General features: G+C 35.7%; 2 protein-coding genes across 3 annotated transcripts in view; one reads left to right on the top strand and one right to left on the bottom strand.

The window, feature by feature from the left end:
• The window catches only part of LOC111516582 (ATP-binding cassette sub-family C member 4), a 292552-nt gene that overhangs the window by 127595 nt on the left and 147890 nt on the right, over nt 1-17067 (top strand). For both annotated transcript variants that reach the window (XM_074178651.1, XM_074178652.1), the window contains one exon: nt 3926-4096. In XM_074178651.1, the coding sequence (XP_074034752.1) occupies nt 3926-4096 (171 nt within the window). The remainder of the gene's footprint in view (nt 1-3925; nt 4097-17067) is intronic.
• On the bottom strand, nt 4656-6450 carry LOC141483800 (uncharacterized). Its single transcript, XM_074178653.1, has one exon. The coding sequence runs from the start codon at nt 6445-6447 to the stop codon at nt 4870-4872; it is 1578 nt and encodes a 525-aa protein (XP_074034754.1). The 5' UTR covers nt 6448-6450; the 3' UTR covers nt 4656-4869.

Raw genomic sequence — 17067 nt, 5'->3', positions numbered from 1 at the left:
AAAATTTAAGCACACCTGTACTAAATCATTTATTTTAACTAAACTCGTCACCGAATTTTTTTTTTGTAATATAATAATATTTTAAGAGCCTCTTTGTTGTTAAAAACAAATTTTGAAAAATAAAAATTGTCAAACTTGATGCAAAGTTCATCTAGTTTCAACGGGGCTTTCCAAACTATACAGTACTTGAGTTTTTTAATGAGCAAATGGCCTCACAATATGAATTAGAACAAAACGGAACATTAGGAAACAATATCTTAGAATGTTTATTGTTTTTTCAACTAAAAATACAGTGAAATGCAATCTTAATTAAAAAGAACTGAAAATGAACATGTACCTATACCTAATAGCAAAAAAACACGAAAAAAAGACTCACGACATTAAATACACTACATTTCTGTATGTCTTCCATCGCGTTCTATGCAGATAATTGTCCTTCTTGATACATCTTTTATTGAGTTGCTGATACTCACAGGGTTTATGTTTAAAATAGAGTTTCTAATAACAGTTTCTAAGTGATTCACGTCACGAAAAGGTCTTTGTTCACAAACGATTTGTTTTAAGTAACCCCACAAGAAAAAATCTAGTGGGGTTAAATCTGGCGACCTAAGCGGCCATATTTGCTCCATATTTCGCCCAATAACTTTGCCCCTAAACATTTCTAATAGTTTCTCTTTGACTTGTCTTGAACTATGAATAGGAGCCCCGTCACATTGATACCACAGACTGTGTCTTATTTCAACCGGCATATTGTCCACTATATCACTGATCTCAGTATTTAGAAATTGCAAATAATCCTGAGAAGTTAAATTGTGTCTAAACACCGCACCGTTAAAACACCGCACCACACATTTGTTTTAAATGAATATTGGTCCCGACATTCTATCTACAATATTGGTAATACTTGATTTTCCCTGTTCGATAACATCCAGGCAGACAGCCAACTGAACCTCATCATTATTGCGTGATGGATTATGACGTTTTTTAAAAGTATTTTCAACTGAACCAGTTAGTTTAAATTTTTTTAAAATCCTACTTACAGTGGATTGCTGTACATGTCTACCAGGATGTCTTGCGTTAAAAATATCAGCCACTTGTCGATGCAATGTGTTTTCACCACAAATTAGCACAATTTCAATTTTTTCTTGTAAAGATAACAATATTATTTTAATTTTCATACATTACATTGAACTAACGGGCATTAATTTATTCAGTGACGGTGACGTTTTCTAAAACACATTATGTAGTTTCATATTTTTTCACAGCCTACCCAGTTTTTTTAAACTAGTGTTGTTAGCGGAGTAGGTAAATGTAAATACTATGAGTTTTCTTCTTTTATTGAATGGGCTTCAAGAATCACGAAATGATGTTTCCTAATGTTTCGTTTTGTTCTAATTCATATTGTGAGGCCATTTGCTCATTAAAAAACTCAAGTACTGTATAGTTTTGAAAGCCCCGTTGAAACTAGATGAACTTTGCATCAAGTTTGACAACTTTTATTTTTCAAAATTTGTTTTTAACATCAAAGAGGCTCTTAAAATATTATTATATTACAAAAAAAGAAATTCGGTGACGAGTTTAGTTAAAATAAATGATTTAGTACAGGTGTGCTTAAATTTTGATAAGTAGAAAAAGCAGGAGTTCGGAAAAATAGTGAAAATATAAAATACTCATTATGGGTTTGAAACTTGGTGTGTGGGTATAAAATTACAAAAGAAAATGTTTTTATCCTTTGATATTTTTGGATATTTTGAAGAATAATGTCATTTTTCGATGTTTCTTTTTTTAAATGTCAATTTTGACAGGTTAAGGAAATCACGTGACCTATTTTGTAGACGCCATTGGACATCATTTCTTAAGCAAAATCTACTGCCAGAATCAAATTTCACATGAAACGATAAATAAAAAAGTTTCCCATTTGATGCGGACTTTATCGGTGACACTGTATACTCCAGGATCAGGTCAACTTTATTTGCTGTATTTCACGTTCAAGAAGTCATAGGAGAAAGTATTGTGCTTGAATACATTTTGTAACAACTGAAGTTATAGATGAAACTTCACAGTGACAATTGAAATCAACTAAATTCATTCAACCTGTAAACCTTGATCGTGAACTGTGTTCCACGATGAACTCCAAATTATACCAGTACTAAATCGGGGAGACTCGCTAGTAGACAAATAATGGTAGTTTGAAAAATAAGGTGAGTTCCGTTTTATAATATAGCATACAATGAATTCTAAATATTCACGAACTGCCTTCCCGCCACTCGGTGACGCCAACTTTGCATGGAGCCAAGCGTTGATATGGCGTTAAAGTGACACCGCTATTACAAATATTCGTAGAAATCTTTGCTTTTTTTCAAATTTCATAGTTGTACAGCTTACTTGCATAGTTGTACTTTTGGCTTGCTGATGATATGACTTTCTGAACATTACAGATATTTCGATAATCAGTCAAGTAGTTTTTAAACTTATCCGTTATAAAAAAATTTCTTTCCTCATAATGATTGTTCTGATAATGTTAATGATTTGATGACTTTGAATGAAAACTCTTGTTTTTCAGTTCCCAGTTCAATAACTATCCTGCACTTATGTTGTCTCTTTCGTATGTTGTATGTTTTGACTGATGAACAACTAACATCTGTATCTGTATCTGTAGAGTAGGGAGGGTGAGTGAAGACCCACAGCACTTAGCTTACATGTGACTCATTGTACATCCTCCCGAGGAGTTGTCCTCCTAGGTCATCACCATCCTGTCCGTTCCATGAAGGTGGACAGGTCAGCTTTATATTGGCATCTGTAGGCCAAGCCTCGCCGAATACACACTCTTTCTGGCAAACTTGAGGTGTCTCGCGGTGGCCTTCACGAAGATTTTGGAAGGTGCAGCGACATTACTGTCTTTGCGCGGCTTCGTCAACCTTCTTGGGGTTCCCTCCGTGGGGGTGCACAAGTGATTGAGCTTTCCTGCAGGGGCAGCCGGTTCCTTGCCTTTATTCAAGGCGGAGTTATTGACCCCCGCCGCAGGAAGTGCCCTTGCTGTTGGAGGTGGGGTGGAGGAGAAGGAGGGTGCACTTATAGTTGCTGCCACTACTGCTCTCTTCCTCCTTTTGACCTTGGTGCCGCAAATGCGCTTATGCCTTGACATATGTATTACATCACGAGGTGATCTGCTATGTCCAGCCTCATTTCAACCGGTAAATTGTGGTGGACATTTCTGTTCATCCCCAGCGATCGCCTCAGATTGATGTGAGCACTTCTGTCCGACCCCAGGAATGATTTTTGTTTTTGTTGTATTTTTTTTCGTGTTTGTTTCATTCATGTGTGTTCCCACGAATAGCAAGGAAAGAGTTAGTCACCTCTGATTGGGCCCCACATTACCAGAGGTAGGCTGATCACAAAAAGGTTTCGCCCAGTTCCCCAAAGAGATCGTTTGTAACTGCATATCACCCTGCGGCCATTCAGCTGTCGGCACGATTCTTTACACCTCAGCTTGGGTAGGCTGGTCCACGGTGGCATGTTTTGCAAAGGCTTTTGGGGAGTTTCAATTCTCCTCACCCTACTTATTTCTGTCACTGATCAGGAGCCCAGCGATCCCGTCCGTAAGGCCACATTGGCTTCACGGACAGGGCCTCCAGTCCCCTGGCCGTTCCCCTTTTGGACACCTGGGGACGCGCCCGATAGGTAGCCCAACCCACGGGAACAACCAACATAATATTATAGTCTGAATATAATATTCGTGCAGATGTACTGTGAAATTTCAATTCGTAAGGCAGAATTGAACTTCTGAATCAAACATTCATTATACAATAAACGTGTGGCTAACTTCCACTACAATATTCGAGAATAATTGCTAGTGGCACTGCGTTTCATACTACAGAAAGTGAATGCATCCAAAATAGTAAATAATAATTTTATCATTATATAGGGAAAAATTGAAGCTCAAGGAAATTTCGAAGAATTGTTGAATAGTAAACTGGACTTCACGAAAATCTTAGGGGACCATGAAGAATTGGAAGAACCGGAGGTTCATGAAACTGAAAGAACTGTATCACCTAAGCTTCAATATAGGAGTGCATCGGTTCTTTCAATAGCAAAAGTAAGTTATGTGAAATTCATTCAATAATTTATCATATATATACTTCTTCTCCAAAGAGTAATCAGCAATTTCCATACTTTTTGATGATGATGATCATTAGATTTGAATAGCATGTTTTTTGAATTAGCCAGGTTAATAATGGTCAACAGTGCAATACGAGTCCATCTATTTCAATGATTGCATTTCGGGTACGGTGAAATTGAATATCGGTTATTGAATTTTATTGTGTTCAGTTGAAACATTGTGTATAATTTTCTAGATTTCCAATAAACATTTGTAGCTGTTTTGATAATCAGACCTCAGTAATCTCATTGAAATTTATACATTCATTTAGAAGAATTTTAAAAAAACACCCTTATCCGATTCTTTTTTTTTACTGATTCAAAAATATCTAAAAGTCAGTTCCCTCATTCCATTTTATTCATGTTCCTCTTCTTCCCATATGAATCCATGTTTTTATTCATCCTCACGATAGTGAGTAGGAAATGTTATCAAGTAATGTGTAATCACTGACGATACACTACAAAAACACACTTTTGTCTATTTTCCACCATATTTCTTTATTGTTGACCGGTTTCGGCTATTATACCATTTTCAAAACTAACTGATTACATTTAAATCCGAGTAATTTATACCTATATTATTCTAGCATAAATGATTTGATATACCTGATATATCTGATATACCTGATATCCGGTACCTGCGTTTCATATACCTGTAAAATCCGTGAACATAACAAAGCTTTCAATATAATGTAGGTTTTGGGATCTGGACTATAGGTTCAGGAGAGGACTATTGTTTAATTCAAGTTGTTCGTTGAGGACAATAGAATTGGGATCTTTCTTTGACCTGTTTATTTCCATAGATTCCAACAGATTCATCATTTTCCCTTTTTCGCATGTATGTAGGATCTTTAAATTATCTTTATCTATTTTATGTTTCGAATTTTGAAGATGTTCGTACATTAATGATTTTTTATCCGAAATGACATGTTCATGGTACCTTGTATCAAAATTTCTCCCAGTTTGGCCTGTATATATGGCAGGGCATTCACCACATTCTATTCGATATATACCAGATCTCTTTCCTTTCTCTAATTTAGGTTTGGCATTAAATAATATGTTTCCTAAATTTCCGTTGGATGTGTAGGATGTTTGTAAATTGAATTTTGAGAGATAATTTTTAATATTCTCGGAGATTCTACCAGCATAATTGATACTAACATATTTGTGTTCTGGTCTTGTGGAAATTGAGTATAGTTCTTTCATTATTGATTTTTGTTGATATTTCATTATTATGTTGTTAACTAGAGTGGTAGGTATTTTGTTATTAACTGCTATTTGTTTAATGATTGCAATTTCACTTCGGAGGTTTTGATCAGAAAGGAGTATTGTGAAAGCCCTATGTATCATTGACCTGAATGCAGACAATTTCTGTGAAATCGGGTTAAAAGAGTCAAAAGGTATTGTGCAATCTGTGAATGTGTTTTTTCGGAAAATGTTAAAGTCGAGTTTATCATTGTTTCTGGATATTGTCAGATCTAAAAAATTTATCTCATTGTTCTCTTCTATCTCTACGGTGAATTTGATCTTATCGTGTAGACTATTGAGGAATTTCAAGTAATGAGATATTTGTCTAGTTGAACCATCGAAGCCTACTAATATGTCATCTACATATCTTAACCAGAACACAATATGTTTATGGGAAAGACAGTTATTCAAAATTAGATTAGTCTCTAAATTGTTTAGGAATATATCAGCTAGTAACGGACTTATCGGTGATCCCATTGGTAGGCCTGAGTTCTGTGTATAAAATGTATTATTAAATTTAAAATTGTTTTGTTTTAAACACGTGTTGAACAGTTCACAGAGTTCACTGTTGACATATGGGTTAGTATTATGTCTATCTAATATGTTTTTAATCAGGGGAAGGCATTCATCTGTTGGAATATTTGGAAACATGTTCTTGATGTCAAACGATACTAATTTAATGTTGTTGTTAATTTTTATGTTGTTGAGTTTGTTTGTCAAGTCTATAGAATTCAGTATAGTGTGAGAAGGTTTGAAATTAGTGATCTCCCTGAATTTGCAATTTAAGAATTTTGACAGCTTATAATTAGGGGTATTGGTATATGAAACTACCGGTCTGGCTGGGTTACCTTCTTTGTGTAGTTTAATCAGTTCATACATCTCAGGTGGACGGGGGTTCATGCAGGTAGTCTTCTTCTTGTCCCATGTTGTGGGAAAAAGGAACGTAGAATGTTCAAGATTTTTCTTCAGATGGAGTGTGAAGGGTTTTGTGGGGTCTTTCTTCAACTCTGTGGTGTCCAATTGTTCTATAATATCTTGCATTTTTGAATCGTATTGTTGTGTACTAAGACATACTATGCTGTTACCTTTGTCTGCCCTGGTGAAAATTAGTTCCTCTTCTTTTGCCTTCTTGGATATGGTTTTCACTGTCTTCATGACTTTATTATTTGTGGGTGGATGTTCTGCTTTCTTTATCATAGTTGTTAGCTTGTGTCTCTGTAATGTTGGGTTATCAATGATATTGAGGTTATTCGAAATGATTAGTTCCGTTAGTACTCCTATGATTTCTTTGGTTCTATTAAAATTATTACTAAATGGAGGAGTGAACTTTGGACCTTTCTCTAGTAATTCTGTTTCATCTTTGGTGAACTTACTATTTGACAGATTGATGAATCTTGGGTAGAATTCATATTCCGATGGTTGAATATCTTGTTCTTCTTCCAAATGTTGGTTTTGTTTGTTAACCAAGACTGCGAGTTTCTTTTGGAGGGTTTCATATTTGATCTTGGATCTTATACTCACTTCTTGATGTATCTTGTCTTCTAAGCAATCAAATTCTACATTATGTAATATGTGTTTAAGCTCATCTTGCACTAGTTTGATGTGTAGTTTTAGGTTATCTCTTGCTTTGTAATTGGTCTTGATCTGTTCTTTCAGCCATATGTTCTCGATTTTGTGTCGAATTCTAGAGGTGACTTCATTTTTAACGCATAATTTGTATTTGATATAGTTAGGTATGATCTTGAGTTTAGCACATTCTTTATTGAACATCAGATTCAGGGCCACTGTATTATATTTTACCTGTAATCTATAATACATTGTCATCAGTGATGCTCGACTTGCCGATTTCACTTCTCCGATGGACGACTTGTTTATTTAGTGGAAATATATCAAATACAAATTATGCGTTAAAAATGAAGTCACCTCCAGAATTCGACACAAAATCGAGAACATATGGCTGAAAGAACAGATCAAGACCAATTACAAAGCAAGAGATAACATAAAACTACACATCAAACTAGTGCAAGATGAGCTTAAACACATATTACATAATGTAGAATTTGATTGCTTAGAAGACAAGATACATCAAGAAGTGAGTATAAGATCCAAAATCAAATATGAAACCCTCCAAAAGAAACTCGCAGTCTTGGTTAACAAACAAAACCAACATTTGGAAGAAGAACAAGATATTCAACCATCGGAATATGAATTCTACCCAAGATTCATCAATCTGTCAAATAGTAAGTTCACCAAAGATGAAACAGAATTACTAGAGAAAGGTCCAAAGTTCACTCCTCCAATTAGTAATAATTTTAATAGAACCAAAGAAATCATAGGAGTACAAACGGAACTAATCATTTCGAATAACCTCAATATCATTGATAACCCAACATTACAGAGACACAAGCTAACAACTATGATAAAGAAAGCAGAACATCCACCCACGAATAATAAAGTCATGAAGACAGTGAAAACCATATCCAAGAAGGCAAAAGAAGAGGAACTAATTTTCACCAGGGCAGACAAAGGTAACAGCATAGTATATCTGAGTAAACAACAATACGATTCAAAAATGCAAGATATTATAGAACAATTGGACACCACAGAGTTGAAGAAAGACCCCACCAAACCCTTCACACTCCATCTGAAGAAAAATCTTGAACATTCTACGTTCCTTTTTCCCACAGCATGGGACAAGAAGAAGACTACCTGCATGAACCCCCGTCCACCTGAGATGTATGGACTGATTAAACTACACAAAGAAGGTAACCCAGCCAGACCGGTAGTTTCATATACCAATACCCCTAATTATAAGCTGTCAAAATTCTTAAATTGCAAATTCAGGGAGATCACTAATTTCAAACCTTCTCACACTATACTAAATTCTATAGACTTGACAAACAAACTCAACAACATAAAAATTAACAACAACATTAAATTAGTATCGTTTGACATCAAGAACATGTTTCCGAATATTCCAACAGATGAATGCCTTCCCCTGGTTAAAAACATATTAGATAGACATAATACTAACCCATATGTCAACAGTGAACTCTGTGAACTGTTCAACACGTGTTTAAAACAAAACTATTTTAAATTTAATAATACATTTTATATACAGAACTCAGGCCTACCAATGGGATCACCGATAAGTCCGTTACTAGCTGATATATTCCTAAACAATTTAGAGACTAATCTAATTTTGAATAACTGTCTTTCCCATAAACATATTGTGTTCTGGTTTAGATATGTAGATGACATATTAGTAGGCTTCGATGGTTCAACTAGACAAATATCTCATTACTTGAAATTCCTCAATAGTCTACACGATAAGATCAAATTCACCGTAGAGATAGAAGAGAACAATGAGATAAATTTTTTAGATCTGACAATATCCAAAAACAATGATAAACACGACTTTAACATTTTCCGAAAAAACACATTCACAGATTGCACAATACCTTTTGACTCTTTTAACCCGATTTCACAGAAATTGTCTGCATTCAGGTCAATGATACACAGGGCTTTCACAATACCCCTTTCTGATCAAAACCTCCGAAGTGAAATTGCAATCATTAAACAAATAGCAGTTAATAACAAAATACCTACCACTCTAGTTAACAACATAATAATGAAATATCAACAAAAACCAATAATGAAAGAACTATACTCAATTTCCACAAGACCAGAACACAAATATGTTAGTATCAATTATGCTGGTAGAATATCCGAGAATATTGAAAATTATCTCTCAAAATTCAATTTACAAACATCCTACACATCCAACGGAAATTTAGGAAACATATTATTTAATGCCAAACCTAAATTAGAGAAAGGAAAGAGATCTGGTATATATCGAATAGAATGTGGTGAATGCCCTGCCATATATACAGGCCAAACTGGGAGAAATTTTGATACAAGGTACCATGAACATGTCATTTCGGATAAAAAATCATTAATGTACGAACATCTTCAAAATTCGAAACATAAAATAGATAAAGATAATTTAAAGATCCTACATACATGCGAAAAAGGGAAAATGATGAATCTGTTGGAATCTATGGAAATAAACAGGTCAAAGAAAGATCCCAATTCTATTGTCCTCAACGAACAACTTGAATTAAACAATAGTCCTCTCCTGAACCTATAGTCCAGATCCCAAAACCTACATTATATTGAAAGCTTTGTTATGTTCACGGATTTTACAGGTATATGAAACGCAGGTACCGGATATCAGGTATATCAGATATATCAGGTATATCAAATCATTTATGCTAGAATAATATAGGTATAAATTACTCGGATTTAAATGTAATCAGTTAGTTTTGAAAATGGTATAATAGCCGAAACCGGTCAACAATAAAGAAATACAGTGGAAAATAGAAAAAAGTGTGTTTTTGTAGTGTATCCTCAGTGAACATGAATTTCCACAAAATAAACAAGTCGTCAATCGAAGAAATGTGTAATCACCCATGTTAAAATCATGGTGTCCTGAAAAAGGCTAGTAACATTGCCAAAAGCTGGACATCTATCAAAAAGTCCAACTGAAAAGCCGTCTGTTGTTAACTGAAATGTCAAGAAATATTATTTATACAGGTTGTATCAACGAAAGGTGGTTGGCCGATAGCTGCTTCCCTAGTAGAGATACAAAAAAAATTTTAGGAAAAAGTTGTAGAGAGGAAGCTATGTTTTATTGATCGCTCTTGATATGCAGGGTGTAACCTTACTTATCGATAACAAGGATACAAGTCACCTGTCAGGTGGGTATTCGTGACTAGTTTCAGTGAAGATGGGGAGGGTTCTTCAATATTATATCAAGATTTAGAATTGATGAAAAAAGGAAAGGAGCGCCAGGTATATTGCCTCACAAACACCCTAAATGTGTCGATACCACTAACTTTCCAAATGATATGAAATAACAGGTAACGATTCAAAAATTCATTCAAGACTTACAGCCACTTGTATCTGAATAGAGTATAAGTCAAAGCAATCAAGGCAGTAGATTGTCAAACATGTCAAACAAGTTATATACAGAGTTCAAAGGATACCGTTGATCAATAATTATTTTCGAGGATTGTGAAATATTATTCAACGAATAAGCAAGAACGTATATGCATATCATATAAGCACCAAACAGCAAGTACCACGGACGAAAAACGATCAGTAAATGAACAGGAACTTAGCAATAAAATCAGAGCAGGTATCGCAACTCATTCAAAATAACACATCAACTCAAATTTTATGCAGAAATTCAAATGCCACCAACAAGTTATAATGCGTCGCGGGAGCTCAAGCGCATGCGCAATTCATAAATCATCAGGAAAAAGACATTACATTTTCGCCTTACAGTAGAAAAACGAAAACATTGAAAATGAAGCCACAGAAAGAAGCAATAACTTGCGGGAATTTCCAAGATGGTTGTAGGTCAGCCAGTGTATCTTGATTTGTAAGTGAGCCAAAGACTTCGAGTAGGTCCTTTCATTTTTTGCTGATGACCGTGAACTGCTCTGTATGAAGGTGAAACCAAACTAATCGAACAACCCGTATATGGATTGATCTTCTATTACCAAAGCGTCGGTCACACTGTTGAAGTCCCGTACAAAGAAACTCTAGGAAAAGAATCAAATATAATCCACCAAACTGGGACAATATTCCTTTCCTTATTCAAGGTAAATTAAATTTGATACAAAGAACAAGTATCGCCTACTCATCAACGACACGAAAATTAATGAAACTGAAAAAACATTTAACGTTTTTTTTTTATTCAACCCCCGTATAAATAGGTATAGGTAACATATGATCGGAATAATTCCATTCATGTTCAGTGCAAAATGTACAACAAAAATATCAAAGATTAGTTTCATTGAGATGGGACAACCCGTATGTACCACCCCATTATGCAAGAGCAGACTCTCATGATTACGTTGTATACACTATACAGGGTCCTGCAACAGTGGCGCGGTGTTCCATATCTCTATATAGGAAGCAGATAGGAATCTAATTTTCTATAATATTACCTTATTGCTCGAGCTCGACAAAATAAAAATATTGGCGGTCACACAGGGTGTTCGATTTTTTCTGGACGGATCCCAACTGTGTCTTTTTAAATGGCAACCTATATTTTTTATCGCTTTTTCGGTTTCTTCATAGAAAATGAAATAAACTTTATGTATATCTGCACTTCGAAAATATTGACGGTTTTCGAGATATCTAGCATGACAGGTTTTTTTTTCCAATATTCGTCACTCAGAATATTTGAAATTATAAAGTGATGCCAAGTCCAGTTGAAATTTTTTTTTGGTCGAATATTCTACATTGGTAACTCTCTCAAACGATATATCTGAAATCGACCTGTGATATACAGGGTATGAAAAACCGCTTGCCAAATATTGTAAATGAAAATTTGCAAAATCTTCCTTATATTGAATGGAACACCCTGTATATTATTGATCCATAAGAAGCGCCAACGAAACCTCTACAAATTTCATTAAGTATTCCCTATGGCTAAGTTCAATAGTTTTTCTTAAATGAGCATTTCTTTCGAAAAATGGTAATTTTTTCAAAGCGAAATCCATTAAACGACTGATAAAAATATACGAAAGATATCTTGTTTCAATTTTGTACATTAGAAGGTGTCCAAACAAATATTTTTTAACGAAATAAATGTATGTACCTATCACTTTTTGCTAAATGGAAAATTATTTTTTCATTGGATGCAGAATTTCACTCATAAATCGTGCAATATCAAACCAAACAAGTTAAAAGAAAGAAACATTATAAATAACTATTTTTTTCATATTATTATATTCATTCAGAGCTTGAGTTCTAGATATTCAAATTTGTCAACTGGCAAATCACAAAACTACAAAAGGGAGAGTTTAATTAAGGTTGATAAAGAAACTTTTATAAAATATGTTCAACATGTCTTCCATTTTCTTGAATGCAGAGCTGAAGTCTATGTTTGAAAGACTGTTCTACCCTGCGCAAGACAGCTGGTGTAATGCTGCGAAAAGCATTCGTTATTCTATGACGCATATTTTCGGGAGAAGTTGGTGGCTCAACGTAAACCATATTTTTTATGTATCCCCATAAGAAAAAATCTAGTTTCGTCAAATCTGGTGATCTAGCGGGCCACCGTACAGGCCCATTCCGTCCTATCCATTTATTGGGAAATACTTCATTTAGATGATCTCTCACTTCTGCCGAATAGTGAGCAGGTGCACCATCATGTTGTAACCACATTCTATTGCGGAGGTCAAGAGGAATATCATCTAACACACCTGGTAAATCATTTCGTTAGAAATTGAGATACATTGCACCATTCATATGTCCCTCAAAAAAGTATGGACCAATTACATATTCTCCAATGATGCCTCCCCAGACATTTATCGACCACCTATGTTGATAATCCACCTGTCTCAATAAGTGAGGATTTTCTGTCGCATAATAATGGTAATTATGTCGATTTACAAATCCATTTTTATGGAATGTCGATTCATCCGACCATAAAATATTATTGAAAAAATATTCGTTTCGACGAATTTTGTTCATGGCCCAATTGCAAAATCTCACTCTTTTCTCGAAATCAGCATACAGTAGCTCTTGATGTAACTGAACGTGGTATGGATGCAAGCGATGTTTCTTTAATACTCGTTGCACTGATCTCTCACTTATATCCACTATTTCCCCAATTTGTCGTTGACTCCTACTAGGATCTTCTTCAACAGCAAGAAGAACTTGCAATTCATTATCTTCATTAGTAGCTGGCTTGATGCGCTCATGTTTGGAATAATTAATAGATCCAGTTTCAACGAATCGTCCCAAGACCTTTCGGAAAGATCTTTCATCTGAATGCCTTCTATCTGGATACCGTTGAGAATAAATTCTACTTGCCAATAAACAATTCCTGTCTGATTCACCTAATATGAAAATCATATTAATCAAATCACTTTTTGATAACAACATTCTGATGAAATTATACCGACAGTTCAACTTCACGATTGACTAAAAATTTCAATATTCATTTGCAGCCAAATATTTTGTTCTGTCATTTGCCAGACTACTTGATTTCCAATAAATATTTCATTCGCTGAAAGGTTGTTTTAGACCGAAAGAATATGGCACAAATTATTGTAACTATTCAAGAACGTCCATTTTGTGGTGTAATTCGCAACTTGTTTATCTAGCAACAGGTAATTTTAGGAATGGGCGATATTTTAAGGAAAGGGTATTTTTTGTATATTCTTATCAGTCGTCAAATGGATTTCGCTTTGAAAAAATGACCATTTTTCGAAAGAAATGCTCATTTAAGAAAAACTATTGAACTTAGCCATAGGGAATACTTAATGAAATTTGTAGAGGTTTCGTTGGCGCTTCTTATGGATCAATAATATACAGGGTGTTCCATTTAATATAAGGAAGATTTTGCAAATTTTCATTTACAATATTTGGCAAGCGGTTTTTCATACCCTGTATATCACAGGTCGATTTCAGATATATCGTTTGAGAGAGTTACCAATGTAGAATATTTGACCAAAAAAAAATTTCAACTGGACTTGGCACCACTTTATAATTTCAAATATTCTGAGTGACGAATATTGGAAAAAAAAACCTGTCATGCTAGATATCTCGAAAACCATCAATATTTTCGAAGTGCAGATATACATAAAGTTTATTTCATTTTCTATGAAGAAACCGAAAAAGCGATAAAAAATATAGGTTGCCATTTAAAAAGACACAGTTGGGATCCGCCCAGAAAAAATCGAACACCCTGTGTGACCGCCAATATTTTTATTTTGTCGAGATCGAGCAATAAGGTAATATTATAGAAAATTAGATTCCTATCTGCTTCCTATATAGAGATATGGAACACCGCGCCACTGTTGCAGGACCCTGTATATAGAATGAAAGTATAATCTTCCCAAAAAACACTTTGAAGTACCACTCTTTTTGGAACTGTCCCAGCACAAATTCGATGAAATTTCAAGAATGAATTCCAAACTCGAAACGGGAAAAAGTTATAGGAAAATTCATCATTTCAACCATGTACCATAGTCCAAATGGAAAAATTTTAATCCATTTATTCCTACGCCACCTGTTCAAAAACTTTCAACACGTGGAGGCACGCCATCATGTTAGTAATATCACTGGGCACCTCCTTCAATAAATCTCAATGAATTTATCATTCCAGAGGCCTTTGAGAGAAATATGGTCCTGATATCCAATTATGCCCCTCAAACATTTATCGACCATCTGTTTTGGTTATCGATCATCCAGTGCGGTTCTCTGTTGAGTAGTAGTGCATATGTCTATATATCATTTCATCACTTCTGAATGTGGATTTGTCAGAAAATAAAATATATTTCAGAATGAATTTCACTAGTTCGGACTTCCATTGTCTATTATATAAAATGATTTGAAATCCCTGAAACAAGTAAAAAAGAATGATTAAAAAAGGATAGTTGAAAATAACAATTATATTAAGCAACAATGAACCTGAAATGAAATGATAGTGAAATAACCTACAAGTAAAAATATAATAATTGAATAAATAAAAATTAAAGGGATGCAAAAAAAAAATAATAAAAAATAAAAAAGTGTAGAGATTCCAAGTCACGTTAGTTCACGACGTTTCGATTGTTGGTATCTACAATCGTCTTCGGATGATGACTGGACTGATTCCTCCGAGAGATGACTATTTTATAGGTCGTTGAAATACTTTCACTTTCTCTACTTTCCATTTTCCGCTTCACTGATTCCGTGAGAGATGACCGATTTGGCGGGAGTTGGTCATTTTTCGTTTGATGATGGGTTTCCATATGTTTCGTATATCTACGCTGGCCTGGCTGAATACGTTGTTGGACAACATGTATGCGGCTTCCTTAAATTTTCTCCTGAACCAATGTTCCTCTCTGTGCAAGATCTCAGCTTGGGACCACTCGATGTTGTGTTGACGGGTCCAAACATGGTCTGCTATTCCTGATTTGCTGGTTTCTCCTCGCTGTGTGTGCTTCTTGTGCTCGGCAATGCGAATATTCAATGGCCTCTTAGTTTCACCAATATAGGATTTTCCGCACTCACAGGGTATCCGATAAATGTAATTCTTGGAATCGCAGTCCGCGTTTGGGGGCCTGGTTTTCGTGAGGCTGCTACGGATAGTGTTACCGGATCTGAAACAGGTTCTAATGTTGTACTTGGAACCAATTCTTCTTATCCTCTCCGATAATCCTCTGATGTAGGGAAGTGCAAGCACTGGTTGTGACGGCTTCTCTTCCTTACGAGGCTCCTGCTGTCTTTTAGCCAAAGTCTTTTCTACCATCGCTTTGGAGTATCCATTCCGCTGAAGATCATTTTTGATGATGTCTAGTTCCTTCTCGAGACCTTCCTTTGTATTACAGAGCCCAAAAGCACGGTCTAATAGAGTCTTGATGATTCCTCTTTTTGTCGATTGATGGTGGTTGGATTCGTGGTTCAGATACTGTCCCGTATGAGTGGGTTTTCGGTATACAGATGTTTCCCACTTAGTGTCGGTCCTCTTCACCAAAACGTCTAAGAATGGCAATTCATTGTGGATTTCCTTCTCCATTGTGAAAGTGATGGAAGGTCTCACGCTGTTGATGTGTTTCAGAAAGGCGTCTAGTTCAGTATTCCCATGGTTCCATATTATGAAGGTGTCGTCAACATATCTCACCCAGACTCGAGGTTTCTTGTGGGCTTCTTCAATGGCCAGAGTTTCAAACCACTCCATATATATGTTGGCTATGACTGGTGAAAGTGGTGATCCCATTGGCAGTCCCTCATCTTGTGTGAAGAATTCGTCCTTCAGTTGGAAATAACAGTTTCGTACACATTAGACCGTGCTTTTGGGCTCTGTAATACAAAGGAAGGTCTCGAGAAGGAACTAGACATCATCAAAAATGATCTTCAGAGGAATGGATACTCCAAAGCGATGGTAGAAAAGACTTTGGCTTAAAGACAGCAGGAGCCTCGCAAGGAAGAGAAGCCGTCACAACCAGTGCTTGCACTTCCCTACATCAGAGGATTATCGGAGAGGATAAGAAGAATTGGTTCCAAGTACAACATTAGAACCTGTTTCAGATCCGGTAACAGCCTCCGTAGCAGCCTCACGAAAACCAGGCCCCCAAACGCGGACTGCGATTCCAAGAATTACATTTACCGGATACCCTGTGAGTGCGGAAAATCCTATATTGGTGAAACTAAGAGGCCATTGAATATTCGCATTGCCGAGCACAAGAAGCACACACAGCGAGGAGAAACCAGCAAATCAGGAATAGCAGACCATGTTTGGACCCATCAACACAACATCGAGTGGTCCCAAGCTGAGATCTTGCACAGAGAGGAACATTGGTTCAGGAGAAAATTTAAGGAAGCCGCATACATGTTGTCCAACAACGTATTCAGCCAGGCCAGCGTAGATATACGGAACATATGGAAACCCATCATCAAACGAAAAATGACCAACTCCCGCCAAATCGGTCATCTCTCACGGAATCAGTGAAGCGGAAAATGGAAAGTAGAGAAAGTGAAAGTATTTCAACGACCTATAAAATAGTCATCTCTCGGAGGAATCAGTCCAGTCATCACCCGAAGACGATTGTAGATACCAACAATCGAAACGTCGTGAACTAACGTGACTTGGAA

This window comes from Leptinotarsa decemlineata, unplaced genomic scaffold (assembly GCF_025532065.1).
Source record: "Leptinotarsa decemlineata unplaced genomic scaffold, Ldec_3_MD MMD2_tig00004204_RagTag_RagTag, whole genome shotgun sequence".
Classification (NCBI taxonomy): domain Eukaryota; kingdom Metazoa; phylum Arthropoda; class Insecta; order Coleoptera; family Chrysomelidae; genus Leptinotarsa; species Leptinotarsa decemlineata.
The sequence above is the reverse complement of the archived record's forward strand: the minus strand, read 5'-3'. Positions and strand labels throughout refer to the sequence as shown.

Coding starts and splice junctions, on each gene's coding strand:
- LOC141483800 (XM_074178653.1), bottom strand. CDS start 6,447: ATGCAAGATATTATAGAACAATTGGACACCACAGAGTTGAAGAAAGAC.